Below are 19,135 nucleotides of genomic sequence, written 5' to 3'. Positions count from 1 at the left end.
TTTATCTTAACTTTGAATTAAAGTAGGTTTGACCCCCCAAAAATTAAAGACCCAATTTTGTAAAACTATACATACAATATTTTTGCCTGGAATTAATTACTACCAGAGCCATCACATTCTAAGGCCGTAACTGGCTATTTTTTTTCTTCAATTTATGTATGTTATTTTTGTTTAACTAGTCAAAATACCAGGAAAAATCCATTTCCCAGCCCCTAAATTCACGGTTCAAATTCATTGTTTTGTCTCACCATCAGTCTAAAACTCTGGTTTTTATATTTTAACATTGATCAACTAGTGATTTTTCATCGTAATGACATTAACTGACAAAAACACAATAGGTATATTAAAATATTATTTTAATTTCAAATTACTATTATATCAACGCCCCAGTTGGTTGTTGAAAAACCTTTTGGTATAAGAAAAACTACACATCAGATTCCTTATACCAGAACACTGAGGCATTCAGCTTTCATTAAATAAAAACTGTAGAAACGTCACTGACACACAGGGCAGTGACTCATTGTGAAAAATAACAGTCTTTAAAAAAAGGCTGATGACAGCCAAGACAGAATATGTCAATCTCTGAACTTGATCAACATGATGGATACATCCGTCCTCAGAGAGAACAGCATGAACAGTGTGTGTGTGTGTGTGTGTGTGTGTGTGTGTGTGTGTGTGAGAGAGAGAGAGAGAGAGAGAGAGAGAGAGAGTTGAGCTTTTTCTGCTAAAACACTGACGGGAGTGTCGACCCGTCTGTGGGGGGGAGGTCGACGTTCTTTGGTATGTTGTCATGACAGTTGGGACAGAGCTGGACGAGGGAGCCGCTCGTCTCACGGACGAGGTCAGATGTCAGTCCACGACCACTCCCGCATCCGACTTTGTTTTGGGTTCCTGCCACCATTCGGCCAGGAAGGACTCCTCGTAGTCTCCCATCCCCTCAAACTCAGCATCGGGGTTCTCCGAGTGAGAGGCGCCCATTTCTTCTGGACTCACCACGTCCTGGAGGTTAAACACAACACTCGGTCAAGCAAGCATTACATTCTCTAACCTCCACTCCAACTGGCCAAAGTAATAGTTTTTCCTTCCTGTGCCTATAAATCTCTCACTTGTGCAGCCGCCTTATTCAGCCTACACAGTCTCAGAGTCCTCCCCCCTCTCTGGTCCAGGCCGTGTGCGGAGCTGGGAGGAGCTGACCTGAGTTAAATAGATGTGGCAAAGCCTCAGTGGCCAACACCTCCCAACCACATACCACACGCTGCTGGCGGAAAACACAGCCCCCCTCCTGCTTTCTCTTCCTTTCCCACTCTGTCTCCCCCTTTCATCCTTAGAGACTTTTTTCCTTTTCATTTCTGCGTCGCATAACCTGAAACAGCAGATCTCATTTAGTCTGCTCCTTCAAAGTTAAAGTCTACAGTAAATCCCCCCTTTTTTTAACTTATATCTTCAGTTTAGTCAGCCAGTTTAGTCGTTGAAGTGTCGCATCACAAAAACACTTCTCATATTTATGTACCTTTGGGGTCGTCTAGTCATGCAGACGGTTTGGATTTTATCTCCTGAGGTTTTGAGACGTGTGTCTCTGAACATCTGCTGCAACTGCAGCACAATGGAGGTTGTTTGTGCAGTTAAAAGAAAAAACTCAGGGATGGAAATCTGGAAACCTCATCAGATGAATTTAGAACAGCGAGATACCACATGGAAGAAGTCAAAAAGATATGATACACCTCAGTCCATCTAGAATGTGTCATTTTTACCTACACCCATGAGATTATATTTTCTCCACTGACTGACTAGTTCTAACCAGTAATTTATAGCAATAATAAAAGTATAATCTTTTTAAATCAAGAGTATATAACTTTTGTAAAAAAAAGTTATAAATAACACATTCTTCCTTAAAGGTTCAGTGTGTAAGATTTAGGTGAAAGGGATCTATTGGCAGAAATTGAATATAAATAATCCTAGTGATGTTTTCACAAGTGTGTTATATATTAAAATACTTTATCTTTACATCGGGAGCGGGTCCTCTCTACGGAGGCCGCCATGTTTGTTACAGTCGTCCAAACTGGACAAACTAAACACCTTTTGAGTTTTTATGACAACTGAAGGCTACCACAGATGCTCTCGTGTTTGGAAGGGGAGGGTGAGGTGAGGGGTAATCAGCTGCAACATGCAACTTCACCACTAGATGTCACTAAATTCTACACAATGAACCTTTAACATAAATAAAGTTGAATTAACAAGGTGATTTTGGTTGTGACCTGTAGCTAATGACAGGCAACTTTAGCAGACTTTAAATACATTGTTCTCTACTATCTCTATGTTTTAATGTTATTACATAACCACACTGAGACACAAAAATATAATGGATTCTTTCCTAAACCATACCCCATCTTCAGAACCCGGTCACACAAACCCGATCTGAAGCAAGTATTGTGGGTCAAAGTTCACCAAAGTTGAACTCCCTGCAAAGCCATGCTGTGTTTTACCTCGCCATAGGACGAAAGTTCACCACTGATGTTTTTTGCAAAACGTGTGACCAGGCCCTAACACCAAGTTTGCATAATACTGACAATAATCAAACAAATGCAGATGAGAACATAACTTCCATGGAAACCAAACAGAAGTTGTGTCAGGATTGCGACCCCTATTTTTGCATTAATTTGCAAGAAAACCGTTACTCCTCCCCCACCACAGACACTTCCCTTTAATTGTCAAAAATAACTATTTGACATTGTGTCTCAATACAAAATAAACTGGATTTCAGCTTCATGGTTGCAACACTCGTTTGCATGTGCAGCAGTAGAAACGCACCTCATCGTCTGTTTGTAGGTAGTTCAGTGCAAACTCCAGCATCTCCTTCTGTTTGGTCGTCTGGTTAAAATACCTCTGGGCCTCCTGAAAAACAAACGTCTCATCAGCTCTCGTGTTGTGACCTGAGCAGCGGCAGCAGCTTGTCGCAGTTTAATGACACCGACTGCACTGAGCAACAACAACAACAACAACAGTTTGGCCTGTTTCCGTTCCTGTGTCTGGAGGGTTTAAAGTCCCTCTCACCGTGAGAACAAATTTATTTGAAATTGGAGCTGCTTCAGTGGGTAAAGACATTTATGAGTCAGTTTAGCTACAAAGCTGTTGCACTGCAGCTGCTGCCCACTCTCCACAAAGCAATAAGAGACGGTAAAACCAGTCTGTCTTTATGCAAGTATATGAGTTTCTAATTAGTACCCTGAGGTTGTGTTTATATTCACGCCAAAACCGCTTTATGCTATAGCTGCTCTGCTCTGGTTTAGTGTAGCCTGCGTGAGCCCTCTGTTGCCTCTAAACAATCCTGATTACGTCAGTCGGGCCTGGTTTAACCACCGAGGACAGAGATGTGCAAAATGGATAAACAGTAAAGATATGGGGCCAATATTGTAGCACGCATTTGCAGATTGTACACAGCAGAGGTGCAGTAAAATCAGGTGTAAAACGATAAGTTAACTGCAAAGCCTGTCCAGCAAAACAGCCTTTTCATCAATTAATAACTTATCAAGTACACGTTTACAGATTTATACTTTTACACATTTACAAATCCGATTAAGCAAACGGGTTGAGCTACAGTTACACAACTCTCCACACACACACAAATAATATTGCCCCCCCCATATATAGAGGTCCTGACTCACAGGCCGGGGCTGAAAGTCCTGATCCTTGAGGCCCCACTGCTCCTGGTAGAAATGATAATACTCCACATTCTGCTGCATCACCTGGTCGTTGGGGTCAAACAGAATGTAACTGGCTGCACACGGAGCAGCGTTCTTCGCATCGTTCACTGTGGAGGAACACAAAATGATCCAGGTCACATAAACGTATCACACTGACAGCACGCTCTCAAAAGCCTGAATCGGAGCCTTGGTCCTTACATTTATAATAAGAAAACTGGAGGTAGTGATACATTGTGGCCACAAACTTCTCCACAAAGAATCCTCCGACGTTGGGCGTCAGGTGCGCCACACATTTCACCTTACATTTCAGCACATCAGTGTAGAGATCTGAGGCATGGAGGAGAAAGTAAGAAGAACTGGATTATTTTCTTATATAAAAGATGCCGAACTGCAGCTAATCATTTTAACTGCTGCTCTACTCACCTGCCAGTGTTGGGTAGAAGTCCTTGAACTCCAAGATCTCGTACGAGCCCTCGCAGCCCGCTAAGCAGAGGCTGTATACTTCAAAGTAATGCGTGATGGCCAGCTCCATGTTCCGGGCGCTGTTGCTGAAGTCTCCGCTGTTGTAGAGCGTCACGCCCTTCAGGAAAACGCTCTGGAAAACACATACATGCGATTAAAAAGAAAAGTGACAATAGGATGTCTTTAAGAGGCAAACCGGAGAAGGAGAAGGAGCGGCTGCCTCGAGCTACCAACCTCGTACGGCTGCTCCTCGTGGTCGATGAGATATTCCTCCACGTCCAACAGAGTTTTGTAGTAGTTAATGTTCTTGACAAGGTAGGGGTCATTCGGGTTCTTCTTCAGGAAGGTGTGGGCAGCCGCCACAGCCTTCTGCACGTTATTGAGCTGTGTAGGAGGAGATAGTGTTAAAATGGATATGGCAGTATTTTAAGGAGGGTTCATAGAAATAGGGAACACAGTCTCTCTCAATGGCTCCTGTTATTTTCACTGCTCACAGGATAACATGACCTCTGACCCCCAAACTCCCACAATTACTAACGTGCAGATGTCAGGGTTTTTACACACTGACAGACTTTCACATTCAAATACGAGGTGAAGGAATTAAACGTGGCAGCCTTGGCCAAAAGGATGAACTTAGTCAAATACAGCCAATAATAATACAGATACAAGTCATTTCATTCCTGTGCGGCTGCTTCAAATCGTATCATACTATAGGGAGCAGCAGCTGCAGAGCTTTGATTCACCTTTTAGTTTACCAGATTGTATAAACAAGACAAAAATATACAGACATCTCTAATTTAAAGGTTTCAGACAACAAATTTTGTGATGAGAGTCTGTAACACACCCACATTTTAAAGGATCACTACAGTCAGAGTTAAGGGGTTTCTCAAGTGGGCTGTTCCCTTTTAATACATCAATAGGATATAACCTGGAGTTTGTACCTCCCTTTACCGGGTTTGGTCCAAACCCTACTTTACGACCAAACAAAATCTGCGCATTTGCCTCGTAAGCACAGCTGGTCCTCGTCCCTGTGCGTCTGATGGAGAAGAATAAGGGGATTGTTTCAGGGGAACACTGAAAGAGACGTGGCACATACTCAACTACCGCTCGGTCAGCAGGGGGGCGCAACAAAGCGGCCGTGGATTTAGACTCCACAGGTCGCCCACTGGAAATTTTCCTCTCGGTGGTTCAGACAAAGTGGATGTTCATGGATGGAACAGCTGCGGACACTTTAGCTGGGAGATTGTGCCCTTTACGCACAGATGCAGTGACGCTAAATGCGCATTAACACTTTGTTCCACACTCAAATTAGTTTATAACTGGAAACGTCCACTTGTATGTACAACAATAACTTTATTCTAGTACATGAACTATACCTGTGAGTGATTTCGGTGCCTGGGCCTACGTTTACTTGGCGCTCCAGTTTTGGGCACAACCCTCCACACATTGGGATCTCACCTGGTAGTACGCGTACTGTATGTACCGATACGGCACCCTCTGGTCGAAAGTTTCCAATAAATCCCTTCGTGGATACGCGAGGTTAAACACAGGAAACCCCGCCTTGCACTTCTTCAGGCACGCAGCCCTCAGGAGGATGTGGCGCACGACGCGCAGGCTGTTGTCGGCGAACAGAGTGTCGTTGTCCCGGCTCACCGAGCTGCAGTTGCGGCTGCAGAACGCCTCGCTGTCCCGCAGCAGCCGGTGGAGCCGCAGGCTGAGCTCCAGGAACTTGATGCTCTCTCCCCATTTCTGCACCCCGTACTGCTCCAGCGCGTATCCGTACGCGGAGTCCAGCGGCATGATGTCCTTCGGGGGGAAACCTCTGAAGCTGTACTTCTCATACTGAGCCTCCGCCAGCGCCGGGAGGAGAAGGGCCAGGCACAAGCTTCTCAGGAGCATCGTCACCTCCGCCGGCTCCGGCACACAGGAGACTGGGAGTTATTTTGAATGGATCAGGACGCTTCCTCTGTCTTCACCAGGCTCTGCTCATGTCTGCCTGCACGTAGGCTGTGAGAGCTGCGGTGAGCTGGACGCACAAAGTAGCAGCTTCTGGGCACGGCTGTCAAAATAAAAGACACGGTCGTTTACGCATTAGATTGCTTTCATCTTGTCAAAATACGAGTTCATTGTCTTACTAGTCTTGTGTCATTTATGTTGCATATTATTTTGTGTTTGCATCTTGTACTTTAATTATTTTACATTATTATACATTTTGTGTTTTTTTATTATATGTTGTAAGGTGTCTGAACTGAAATGTATTATTATTTATTATTATTATTTATAAATGTAATTAATCACAGGGAACATCATGTCACGCGAACATTTCTTTTTCTCACATCAGTGAAATGCATTTCCAGGGATCTGTTTGACCAAAATAAATGCTTACATTTGGGCTAAATACTAATTTTGAACCAATCATTTTTACATATTTACAACCCTAGAATTTTCACATTCTAGGGTTAAAGATCGTGTTGCTTTTCTTGTTTATCATGATTATACATTGCATTTTGTTGTTCCTGTATAGATAAAACGAACAAAACTATAATGCATCTTTAAGCATTTCATTTTAAATGGTGCAACTGTGCAAGTTAACTGGTCCTGCAGCTCTGCAGCTGTCAAATTCCACACCGTCTGACTATTACTTTGAAGTCACAAGTCTGTACTTCTGGTATAAATGGTGTTCACTCCGGTCAACTTGACAGAGACGTCACAGTGAGTCCAGTTTCTCCTCAGTGTTTTCCATCGTCATTAATATGGATCTCATCTCATTGTTTTCATTATTTTTATTCATGATTGTTTGACTCCATCTCTCAGACTGGAGATTAAACATTCATACAATTCACTGGATGTGTGAAGAGCTCCTGTATTTTCCACCTGGTTAGAATCTGCACCGACATTCCAAGAACATCTGACAAGCTGAGACTTGGGTTTTTCATGCTGCAGAGGTCACATCACCTCTGGGCAGAACTAATATCTAATCCCTGACTCTGCATGTTTCATACCCATGTTGCATGACTGATGGAGGCCTCTTCTTATGATATGTTTTATAGGATATCACAGCTTCACATGAGGAATATAAAACAAGGATTCCAGTATGAGAGTGTCAGGACCTGTTTATACACAGTCTATGGTCAGGACACCAAAAGGATAACTTCAGATGAGGGTGAGACACATTATGATTCTTATACGTGAGTGAAATCATGGGTCCAGGCCTTTGGGCCAGGCTTTACACGTTTGCAGAATTCCATTAGAAAGTGGGTGGGGGCCCAGGGGCCACTCCTCCCCATCATCATCTTCCTCCTGCTCCTCCTCCTCCTCCTCATGCTCCCGCTGCAGCTCTGTGGGCTACATGATCCAAGAGAGGCGGAACAAAGCCGGAAGTTCAGTCCTTCTTGTTCAAAATAAAAGCACTATCTGTCAACAAATCAAGTTTCAAGTTGTAGGTTAACACAGGCTCAATAAAAAGTGTTGGACGAGAGGAGAAGGCCAGCCAAACTTTGCAATAAGAGCAAAGTCACAGAGAAAACAAAGTAAGAAATAGAAGAACATTTCAATAAAGTTCAATCCAGAAAAATTGTGTAAACTGTTTGGTTTCTCTATATTTGAACTGAATTGAATACCATTTTTATTTGTTCATTTTTTTGTCATGGATTTTGTGAAGCACTTTGTTACTTATTTAGATAAGTGCGATTCAAATAAAGTTATTATCTTTATTCAAATTTTTATTTTATTATAATTAGTAGTAAAAAACTAATACAATAGAGGATACAAGTGTCAATCCAAAGTGGGATGTGTATTCTCTATAAGTGTATGTATATATAAGTCCTTGTACATTTTTCAAAGGCATGTAAACAAACCCTTTATTGCAACTTTTGTGTTATCAATAATTTATTGCAACTTCCATGTATTCTTGCTTTATTTTTTATTGTTGATGCATTAAATTCCTTATGTTATACTCAGTTTTTTTATTTTAGTTTATGCTTAAATTCTATATAACAGACATAGTATTTGGTAGATAGTTACATTTCCCTGCATGAGATCAAAAGACTTTATCTTATCCTGAAGGTTATGGTTCAGAAACTTTGCTTTAGGCTCCTGGCCCTTATAGAAATGTTTGCATCACATTCATTATCTGAAACTTTAACAACCGTCGCAGCTATTTTTAGTAGAGATCACAGAACAAAACATTATTTCAACAATATTTTTTTCCTTAAGCTGTTTGACGGCTTTTATTTTGTAACCGGTAACCAGAAGTACTTCATCTGTTTTCCAGCACACTTTACTTAAGTCGATCGTCCCAAAAACTTGCTGCGGTTCCTCTCTCTGCACTTCAGCCGCATCCCCCTCGCTGGCAGACCGTCCCTGAGCCGTGCGAGCTTCCGCAGTCACCGTCACATTTTCCGGATGGATCTGGTCAGACCCTCGGTGCTGTTCCTCCTCCACGTCCTCTCTGTGAAATGCAGCCACGAGCCGTTAGTGGACGTTGAAGTGGATCGGTACCACATCCCCAAGGTTTGTTCTCGGGAGGTTCAGACAGAGGATTTCGTCCGTTATCACTTTAACGGTACTTTATTTGCGGACGGGAAGAAGTTTGACTCCAGGTGAGAATGCGACATTTAATACAACTCAGTCCAGACCGCTTTCATAAATACTGCAAAACTTACTCTGCGTGCTTTTTTTTTTTTTTTAACGAAGAATGTTTAAACTCAGGAAGGAGCAGTAACTGTAACGCTTCAAAGGAACATCAAAGCAACAAAATAACGCGAAAGTACCGCTTCAGTTGTGTGTATTGATATGAACTGTCCCTCTTACAGAAATGGTTACGTTTTCAGTGCATATTAAAATGCACAGTGTAGCGTCATGGATGCACAAGCTGCGGTACACACAGGCATGCTCAACCTTACGAATGGGATGGATGTAAATTCAGACACGATTCACTGCAGCTGAGATAACAGCTGCAGACGTGTCAGCAACATGGATTCATTTATCTGTGAAGGTGCAATCATCCATAGATCAGTCCAGCCCGGTGTCCCCTCAGATTAACATCAAAATGCTGGACTTTGGTTGTATTCACAAATGAATTGTGGGTAGTTTTGTTAAGCTCGCAGAAATGTGTCACCTCGCGACAAACAAGCCTGTACATGTGGAGTTTTTGGCTGATGCTCATGTCGTGGGGGGGTCAAAATTCCGATGCCGGTATATCCACTGACGATAAAAGAATTGCAGTTATTACTAAAATGTAGTTATCAAACCCTTGTGACAAAGAAATGTAAGTGATGCTTGATATTTTACAGTTTAACGATACATTTTTAGCATAAAGAAAAAACGGATACAGCCAAATAAACAGAAATCTAATTTCTTTAAGCAAAATGTAACCACAATTTTTTTTTCTTTTTTGCAATGTTTATTCTGTAAAATAAAAGTTTTCTTGTCTTTGAAAGACTCATGTCGGCTCTCATATAAATAGTGAATCATAATAAAGCCATGGACGGATGGATTTATCTTTATCACTCCTAACCCTAACCCTATTGTTGTTAGGGTTACATTACAGAAAATAAATAATACAGGACAAAAATATGTTGGAATACTTTGAAATCGCAAAGAAATATAAATGGTAAGTATTTATATAGAGCTTTTCTAGTCCTGATGACTACTCATAGGACTTTACAGTTTTACATTCACCCATTCACACAGTCATTCATACAGTGCATCTTGGGGTTCTGTGTTTTGCCCAAGGACACTTTGTCATGCAGAAAGGGGCAGACTGGCATCGAACCGCCGGCCTTCCTGTTAGAGGACGACCGCTCTAAGCGCTGAGTCACAGTCGCCCCTAAAAACAATTCAAGTTTCTTTGTCCTCTAATATCCAGTTGACCCAGGGCTTGTTTAAAAACTCACCAGTTGATGGGACCAAGGATCTGAAGTATCTGTTAGATTTGTTCCTCCTGAGGAAAGTGTACGTCCTCCCTGATGACAGGACACACAACTTTAGGTTAAGAGCGTGTTCAGTGGCCTTTGCCGTCTGAGTGACACAAACTGCATAAACATGGCCGAGGTTATTCAAGTCCATGCTGATACTGTTCTTACTGAATAAATGATGAATAAAGGATTTTCAGGAGTGATCTGGAGACATTAAATCCCCTCAAGTTAAGAGATGCGGTTGGTGCGGATGGAACATTGGATGCTGATATTCTGGTTATATAAAAAGTTCTTGGCATCACGTATTGAGCCTGAAGAACAACACTTGAAGTCTTTTTTTCCCAGGATTCATACTGTTCTGATAGGTCTACCTCACATTGTTTCTCACTGACCTCTCCCTTTACCATCTACAGTCATGACCGAGGCAAAGCCTTCATCAGCCAGGTGGGCCTGGGCAGACTCATCACAGGGATGGACCGTGGTCTTCAGGGCATGTGTGTCAACGAACGCAGGAAGATCACGATCCCCCCGCACTTGGCCTTCGGGAGCATAGGAACTGGTGGGACAAAGACGACCGCAGATGCCGTCACTGCACTTTCCTGTTGACCTTTACCTGTGCTAATGAGGATCTGCGCTTGCTTGTCTTGACAGGTGGTGTAATCCCTGCTGATGCCGTGTTGGTGTATGACGTTCTTCTGCTGGACATCTGGAACACCGAGGACAAGGTCCTGATCCGCACCCTCCACAAACCCGCGAGCTGCAACCGCTCCACTGTGGCATCAGACTTTGTCCGTTACCACTATAACGGCACCCTGCTGTCCGGTGAGGCCTTTGACTCCAGGTGAGACCAAACACGTCCTGCACTTACAATTACGTCCTGTCGGAGTCTGTGCTTCTCTCAACAACTTTGACCTGTGTTTGATTCAGTTACTCGAGGAATACAACCTATGACACCTACTTGGGACAGGGCGACCTCATCAAAGGTATGGACGAGGGTCTCCTGGGCATGTGTGTTGCTGAGAGACGGATCGTCATCGTCCCACCCTTCCTGGCGTATGGAGAGAACGGCTCTGGTACTAAATCATTTTATTAATAAGGCTGTGGCTTGTGTCTGAACATTTTTATTTGACCTAACAATAATTTCAGAGGCCATACTAACCTGTTATAATGTTGCTTTTGTTTTTAGACGTTTAAATGTAATTTTTCTTACATACAGTAACTACAATTTTGAATGAATTCATGTTTCAACAGTCTTTGACAAGGATTTAGCTTTTGCATTTGTTGGGTGTTAATTGTGGTTTCAGAGCCTTGTTAAAGCACTATGCAACTTTTTTTAAAGCAGCAACTCTTCTGGTTCAAGTTGTCGGGGATCATAAGGAATATCCTCCGTCAACTCAGCGAGTGGAACCACCTAGTCAGAGTTAATCAATCTGACATGGAGCTCTACAGAATTAATCACCATGTGTGGCTGTAGAGGGCGCTGTTACACAGTAAAAATTGCACAGTGTTGCTTTAATCATAAGTAATATAAAACAATTCTTCATTAAAATATCCCGAAACAACTAGATCTATGTTATACAGTATATTTTGTTGAATTGTGTACTTTCATCATCCAAAATATTCCCAACAAACCCAGATAGAGGGACGTTTCATTTTGGCCCCTTTTAATCGTGTCATATCTGCTTTACTCGTGGCTCTACTGCCTCTGCTATAACCTCCAGGGCAAAAAAACATATAATGAAGGAAAACACACAGTTAGCCATTTTGCCAGTTAGGCTGTCAGCTGTTTGTTCCACTGATTGTATTGGTTACTCATAATGGATCACGATTACTGATTGACATTTGGTGTGAATAGAACTTTAACACATAAAATCATCCCTGAACAAACTTTGTGCCTAAATTTGCATCAGGTAGATTTTCATCGGCAATTGCGGTGAACACAACTCCCATGATCCCACACTGCTTCACTACATCATCAGACTAGGTCTTCTGTTTTCATTGAAAGACCCCTACCTACTTTTAGAGAAGGCAGCCACTGGTTTCACTTCACCTCTGTAAAGCTATATTAAGCATATTTGACTAGAACAGACCTGCAGCTCTTTGCTTTTTTTTTTGCATAAACAGGAACTACGGTGCCTCCTCAGGCCACACTGGTGTTCGAGGTGCTGCTGGTTGACTTGTTCAACCCCAAGGACGACCTGATAGTGGAGGTGAAGGAGGCGCCCAAGGGCTGCACCCGCAGGACCGTGACGGGCGATTACATCCGCTACCACTACAACGGCACCTTCCAGGACGGCACGGCCTTCGACTCCAGGTAAACCCGGGATTTCTCCGCTGTCAGAAAGCGATGCAAGTAAAAATGAAAGCTGACTGTCACTCTTCTCTCGGCAGCTACCAGCGTAACAGCACTTACAACACGTACGTTGGGAAGGGATATGTGATCCAAGGGATGGACAAGGCACTGCAGGGGCTGTGCATGGGAGAGAAGAGGAGGATTACTGTTCCTCCTCACATGGCGTACGGCGAAGACGGAGTTGGTGAGTTTGATTGACTTTCGGACTGGCACAACAAACCACTAAGTCTTATTTAGGTTTGTAACACTGCCCTGTTTATGTATTTATTCGTCTGCCTGTAGGAGACATCATCCCTGGCTCTGCCGTTCTCGTCTTTGAAATTCACGTCATCGATTTCCACAACCCCAAAGACACGGTTAAGATTAAAGTTACCCACAAGCCTCAGGACTGCAATTTGATGAGTGAGGCTGATGACCTGATTCAGTATCGTTACAACTGCTCCCTGATGGACGGCACCCTGCTGTACTCCTCGTGAGACCCCTCTGCTGTTCACTCTGCTACACTGCATCCTCCTCCTCCCAGTTCATGCATGTAATCATCACTGGCTCCCTTGTCTGACAGATTTCAGTGGCCCTAGAACTGCAAATATCATGCGTGTCCATGGCAACAGCATGTAGGGTTGCATGGCTCGAGGTTTTGATATACGTGGGAAAGTTTTTTAATTTAGTTTTGGTTTTAATGTGGAAATGAGTGGTAACATGTCACACGTCACTTTACAGGGACCATTACGAATCACCTTCCATCACGACTCTCGGAGCAAACAAGGTGATTCATGGTCTGGAGGAAGGCTTGCGTGGCATGTGCGTGGGTGAAAGGAGGAAGGTGGTCGTTCCTCCCCACTGGGGGCACGGTGAAGATGGAGGTCAGTCATTGGATCTGTGTAGATTACATCCTGCACACACTTTTTTTCTTTTCACCCTGAGTCACAGTTTCTCCCCTCTGTCTCGTGTTTCTCTCCAGCCGGAGGAGTCCCCAAGAGCGCTGTGCTCTTCTTTGAGCTGGAGCTGGTGGAGCTGCAGAAGGGAGTGCCCGAGGGCTACATGTTCGTGTGGCTGGGAAACGGGCCCGACCCCCTCTTTCCTGCTATGGACCTCAACGGTGACAAAGAGGTCCCTCTAGAGGAGGTACGCAGACGAGCAGGGTTCAGTCTAACAATTGCACTGCTGAATTTACGCTCGATGGGTATCAGCAGACAACCAAAGTTATTTTAACAAACAGCAAAATAATTCTAACTCTCATTTTCTCCAGTTCTCCTCCTTCATTATGATACAAGTGAAAGAAGGCAAAGGCCGACTCCGGCCAGGGGTCGACACAGACAGCATCATTAAGGACATATTCAACAACCAGGACCGAAATGCAGATGGGAAGATCATAGAAGACGAGCTGAAAGAGCAGGCGGAGGAACCAGTGACACGAGATGAGCTTTAAAAGGGAACGTTCAGTATTTTGAGTGGTGGCCTGGGGTCACAGTTGTCTTAGCAACTGTTGTGCAGTCATTTTTAAGGATGTTTCAGATAATGAAACACTTTTTGTCCTTAAGGCATCAAAGTTTGCTTTTCTAGATGCTATTAAAACATCTGAATGACATCCCACAGCTGCTGCAGCAGATCCACATTTACAACACGAGAAAATATTAGAATTCACAGGGTCGGTAGGTCACGTACATGAAAGGTGTATTTGAAAATGTGAAAGAGAGAAATATCTGTAATGGAAATATGTTCAACTCCAAGAGGCCCATTTTACTTTCAAAACTACCCAACAAACATTTGGGCGTGGCTGATCTTCCAGAAGACACCATGTTATATAAATTTGTAGCCAATATTGAGCCTGACATTCACTTGATATAAAAATGATTAAAACCACTGGTTGTACAGGTTGTTGTTGTTGAAAACTTGTTGCTAGTTTGTATAGTAATAGAAATTGTATAATAAACATTTATATTACAGAATACCTTGTGCGACATAAAATAAACGGTTTTATAAAAAATAAAAAAAAGAGACATCTTTCTTTTGTCTAGTCACTCTGTTCATGCACCTGTGAATCAGTTCAATCTAGTGGTCTCCTTTTAAAATAAAAACATGAAACCAAAACAGATGAAATAACATTTTATTTCAAACAAGTTGCAACATCTGCCAAGGAAATGAGTTTGGACAAAACAACCCAAGACTCACGGCACAAATGACGGAAAACAAAGTCTGTCTTTGTTGACTGTTGTGTTCTCAACTCTAAAATGTTTAACGGTTTTAAGAAACTTTTTGTTGGAGTGCTTTAAACTGTTTTACAGTTTAAAGGTGAAATCACGTGAAACCCAAAAAATGTTTCACGCTTTTCTGGAGGTAGCAGTCAGTTCTCACAAATAATTACTGAACTCAGATATTAAATATTATAAAGTCTGGATATTTCTGGTCACCTAGAATAAAATTTGTCATCGTGCACCATTTACCGGCACTGTGGTGTTATACGGTACTAAAGAAACAAGGATTTATTGAAAATTACAACCTGTATTGTACGTTGGACTATATAACCAGAACCTAGAAGACGTGGCAGAGACAACACATGGAATATCTCATATAAAAAGCATCAAGTTTCAGGTTAAAATTAGCTGAAAATAGTTTTATTGCAGGAGGCTGGAAACTGATTTCAAGCCAGATGTTTAACACTGTTGTGTTTGTTTTTCTTTCCCTTATATTTCCTATATGAAAACCAGAACAGTCTGACAACCAATCGTCCCTAAAACAAGTAGAAAACAGCACCCATCACCGAACACACACTTAACATGCTGCACTGGGCGTAGACAGTGCATTTCTGGCTTCCACCATAAACAAACATTATGGTCGAAAAGGAGCACAACTATAAACACGAGGGGAAGGACAAGAATATAAAGGGTGACGTGGTGTTTGTGAGCTGTGGAAGTCAACTGGACCTTGTACAGCGATATGTGGTATCCCAGACTCGTTCACAAAAGTGTGTAACTTTTAGTTAAGTAAAAACCAGTATAACCATTCTTAGTTGGCTTGTTGATAACATCTGGAGATGGGCTTCTTCGTCTTATGGCACCAGAGAGCCCCCCCCCGCTGGCCAGAGGACAACAAACGCTCAGTTCTCAGTTCACTTGTTGCCAGTGAGGTAGAGCAGTACAGCATTAGGAACTTCCAGGGTTTCATCTTTTATCAGCACAATGTCATATGAGTCCAAGTATGACTGCTTCCTCTCCTCCACCTGGAAAACAAACAAACAAACAAACAAGTGTGTATCAAAATGACCTTTTTCCACTGGTCAAATCCTCTAAAACCCAGTAACATCTGGCCTTTGTCTTCAATGGGAATGGATACAATCACCATTCACTCACGGGTCAAATGACTCTACAGTAGACATGGGTTTTTAAATCGGCAATGATGGAAGGACAACACTTGAGTGAGCGCGCTTATTTGTAAAGCCAGTGAGGTGAGAGAGAACCTCAGTGCATTCATGACGTCGAACATAATTTCGGTGTAAAAGAGGTATATAGCTTTACCATGGTAAAATGTTTGTGTCAGCTATGTGAGGGTAGATGTGAACATATTCATATGCGCTTCATCTCAGGCTGACAGATACAAAATATTGTTTTCCAGTCAATTTGATGAACAGGAGTGTTTGTGTGTTTTTTTTATTTACCTTGTCGTTGAGGAACCCGATCTTGAGGAGGTTCTCCATGTCCTGCACCCCGTCAGCCATGGTCAGATCTCCCAGAGAGTCCCCCATCAGCACCACATTAGGTCGCGTCCGCAGCTCCTGGAAGTGGCCGGTGTTGAGCAGAGCGCCTTCCCTTTTATTGTAGATGTGGATCAGCACTCCCTTGAAGGCTTTCAATACTCCCTGTGGAAGCACACAAAGACAAAGTCTCCATCATCTTAAACCTCATCGCTGCCGCGTGGGGGTTAGATTGTTTGTATGTGGTGTCGCTACTCACGGATTCATCGAAGTCCATGTAGTTGGAGAAGACTTTGACGTTGGGGTGGAAGACCCCGGCCTGGCGAATCACCTCCTCCAGGACATCTCCTATTCCAGCAGAGAAGATGAGCAGAGGGATGCTGTGCTCATGCAGGTGATCAAAGAAGAGCTGGTAGCCCTCCCTGTGAAAACATCAAGTTACTATTACAGTTCAAAAGGTCTTAGTATATTTTTTACCAAAAAACTACAAAATGGACTAAGAGGAGGCAGGTTCACTGACCTCAGCATGGCCTCAGACTTCCGCACCACAATGGCCAACTTGTCTTTCCTGATCTCCTGCTGTACCAGGAGTTCATGGGCTTTGGTCCACCTGTCAGAGACAAAAGCAGAACAGTTTTATGAAGGCATGAAATTGCAGAAGATTTTGCTTTTACATTAAAAGGTGTTTTGAGATACTCACCACTCCACCATGAGGGGCAACTTCTCCGCTATTGACCGCGTAGAATCTATCTCTATGGGGTAGTATTTGTTGAGCAGGTCCTTCAGCTACAGGAGACGGGTAAATATTCAAGAACAAACATTCAGACAGGATGGAAAGATTTCACTCAAAAAGAGAAATAATCTTCAGTTGATGATTTCTTGTCATATTGTATCACATATTCCGACAGAAACACACGAACCCTGTTCCAGACAATATTTTTTTTAATTTATACCATTTTAATGCTTAAAAGATTTCTGGGCTTACTGAAATATATGCCACATTGCAGTGACAAAATAATGAGGAAGAAAGATTCAAGAGCATGAAGACTATTATAAGGGGGGCACAGGTTGCCATTCCATGTATCATCCCCTAGAGGGCAGTATTTGAGAGATATTTTAATAATCTGTATCAGTGATGTACTGCTTAATGTCTAGAAATGCAAATGAATTATACATAGTTGAACACATGCATCATTATTGATAACTTATATTTAATGATCCAGTATGTAAGATTTAGGTTAAAAGGGATCTATTGGCAGAAATTGAATACAAAATAATCCTAGTGATGTTTTCACCAGTGTGTGATCATCAAAATTTTACAAATTGTTGTTTACTTTACTCTAGAATGGGCTCTTTATATTTAAATACTTTATATTATATGTTAAACTATTGCAATTTTTAGAGAATTAAGTAGTACGTCACTGATACAAATCATTAAAATATCTCACTTACACTTTTGTGTGACAATTAATTTGTTAATTCATATCCAAATATATTTACATCTACAGAGGCTGCCATGTTTTTTACAGTAACCCAGACAGGACAAACTAAATACATTTTTTATGACAACTGAAGGCTACCATGAGGTGAGGGGTATTCAGCTGCAATATGCAACTTCACCATTAGATGTCACTAAATTCTACACACTGAACCTTTAAGCATTAGTTTCGAGGAAATTTCCAAAACATAATAGTTTAGCAAAAGTCCTGGAGTGTTTCAACTCCATGCCATTACACAATGAAGCATGATCTGTTCCAGTTTTAAATAGGAAAATAACTATATTCTTAAATGGCCTGTTCTACAGGGTGTGTACTTTATGTAGTAAATTGTTATAGCAACATTATCTTCTGTAAAAAATTGCTCAGTATTGCAACACAAGCATGGATCATTACACGTTTAAACATAAACTACATGTTTCGTGCAAGTTTAGTCAAATGCACCGTCCCAACCAATAGTAATCCTGCTTCCATCTCACCTTTACTTTGCAGTCATCTGTGATAAGCATGCTGTTGTCAAGAATATCTGCAAACAAATGAAACAACGTTCAGCCACAAACCAACTTATGTAAGCAAGACAACCGCCACACCCAGAAAACCCACAGCTGGACTTACTGTGACACGTTGGGCACCTTTTGCCGTTGTGTGCAAACCGTGTTAGGGTCATGTCAAAATCTGAGATCACCTGTGTTTGTTAGAGGAAGGAGTATATTATAAAAAAATGCGTTAGTGTTTTCTCTAATGGACAGATTCTGTTGCAGAGAACAGGGTGTGTGTACCTGCACGGTGTTGGAGCCAGCCTTCACCATGGACTCTAGGATTTCCTGCACCCTCTCTGGGTCCTTCATGCACACCGACGGGTTGGACAGCTCCGGGATCTTAGTGAGGGGAAGTGAGTCCAGGAGAAAGAGGGACACTGTCATTACAAAAAAATGTGTCACGTTGGAATTGTTTATTTTTGCGTCAAGCTAGCCGACCGGTCAGGCGCTAGCATCAGATTGAATAGCGCACTGTTTTAGCTAGCGTACTTCCTGCGTACAATACACTTCCAAAACACACACGAGTCACAGAACTAATAATGCCATAAATATTTCAGCGTGTTATAATGAGCTCGCATACAGCTAGCAAACAAAGAGAAGCCAGCTAGCTGACCTCATTACAGTGAGTAAACCCAGCTCAGCTAGCTGGTAAACATGCACGTGAAGTAGCGTGTCTTCTTCCCGGTGTGAGGGATTCACGGTGACACAGAAACTTTACTGGAGATTTTTACCATTTTTCTTGAGTCGTGTTATCGGCTTGTTAAAGGTTAGTTTGACTGAACGCTTGTCATCGGTGGTCAGTCCTCGTTGATGTGGAACCTGGGCACCATCTGAGTGTTAGCCTCAACGGGTCCTGCTGCCTTCCGGTACACTCGGGAGAGCGCACAACTCATTGGCAAAACAAATCAGAAAACAGTCTTCAAAATGACTTTACCAAAGATCATTTATAAGTTATGACAAAAAACAAATATGACG

At 42.4% G+C, this 19,135-nt stretch overlaps 3 protein-coding genes across 3 annotated transcripts; 1 reads left to right on the top strand and 2 right to left on the bottom strand.

Moving 5' to 3' along the window:
- Positions 1-339: 339 nt before the first annotated feature.
- On the bottom strand, positions 340-6,208 carry p3h4 (prolyl 3-hydroxylase family member 4 (inactive)). The gene is made up of 7 exons (XM_035181669.2): positions 5,622-6,208; positions 4,398-4,547; positions 4,125-4,296; positions 3,900-4,028; positions 3,663-3,808; positions 2,809-2,892; positions 340-999 (listed from the first exon to the last, which is right to left on the bottom strand). The coding sequence occupies exons 1-7, from the start codon at positions 6,060-6,062 to the stop codon at positions 850-852; spliced, it is 1,272 nt and encodes a 423-aa protein (XP_035037560.1). The 5' UTR covers positions 6,063-6,208; the 3' UTR covers positions 340-849.
- A 2,256-nt stretch (positions 6,209-8,464) lies between these two features.
- On the top strand, positions 8,465-14,438 carry fkbp10a (FKBP prolyl isomerase 10a). The gene is made up of 10 exons (XM_035180080.2): positions 8,465-8,764; positions 10,495-10,640; positions 10,733-10,922; positions 11,009-11,154; positions 12,206-12,395; positions 12,473-12,618; positions 12,717-12,906; positions 13,155-13,297; positions 13,396-13,559; positions 13,684-14,438. Exons 1-10 carry the CDS (start codon positions 8,568-8,570, stop codon positions 13,861-13,863), a joined length of 1,692 nt encoding a protein of 563 aa, XP_035035971.1. The 5' UTR covers positions 8,465-8,567; the 3' UTR covers positions 13,864-14,438.
- Positions 14,439-14,525: 87 nt separating this feature from the next.
- On the bottom strand, positions 14,526-19,046 carry LOC118123026 (cytosolic 5'-nucleotidase 3). The gene is made up of 9 exons (XM_035180081.2): positions 18,892-19,046; positions 18,401-18,499; positions 18,237-18,306; positions 18,101-18,147; positions 16,826-16,911; positions 16,646-16,735; positions 16,385-16,547; positions 16,090-16,290; positions 14,526-15,654 (listed from the first exon to the last, which is right to left on the bottom strand). Exons 1-9 carry the CDS (start codon positions 18,892-18,894, stop codon positions 15,544-15,546), a joined length of 870 nt encoding a protein of 289 aa, XP_035035972.1. The 5' UTR covers positions 18,895-19,046; the 3' UTR covers positions 14,526-15,543.
- Positions 19,047-19,135: the final 89 nt, after the last annotated feature.

This window comes from Hippoglossus stenolepis, chromosome 16 (assembly GCF_022539355.2).
Source record: "Hippoglossus stenolepis isolate QCI-W04-F060 chromosome 16, HSTE1.2, whole genome shotgun sequence".
Lineage (NCBI taxonomy): Eukaryota > Metazoa > Chordata > Actinopteri > Pleuronectiformes > Pleuronectidae > Hippoglossus > Hippoglossus stenolepis.
This window is presented reverse-complemented; position numbering and strand designations above follow the sequence as displayed.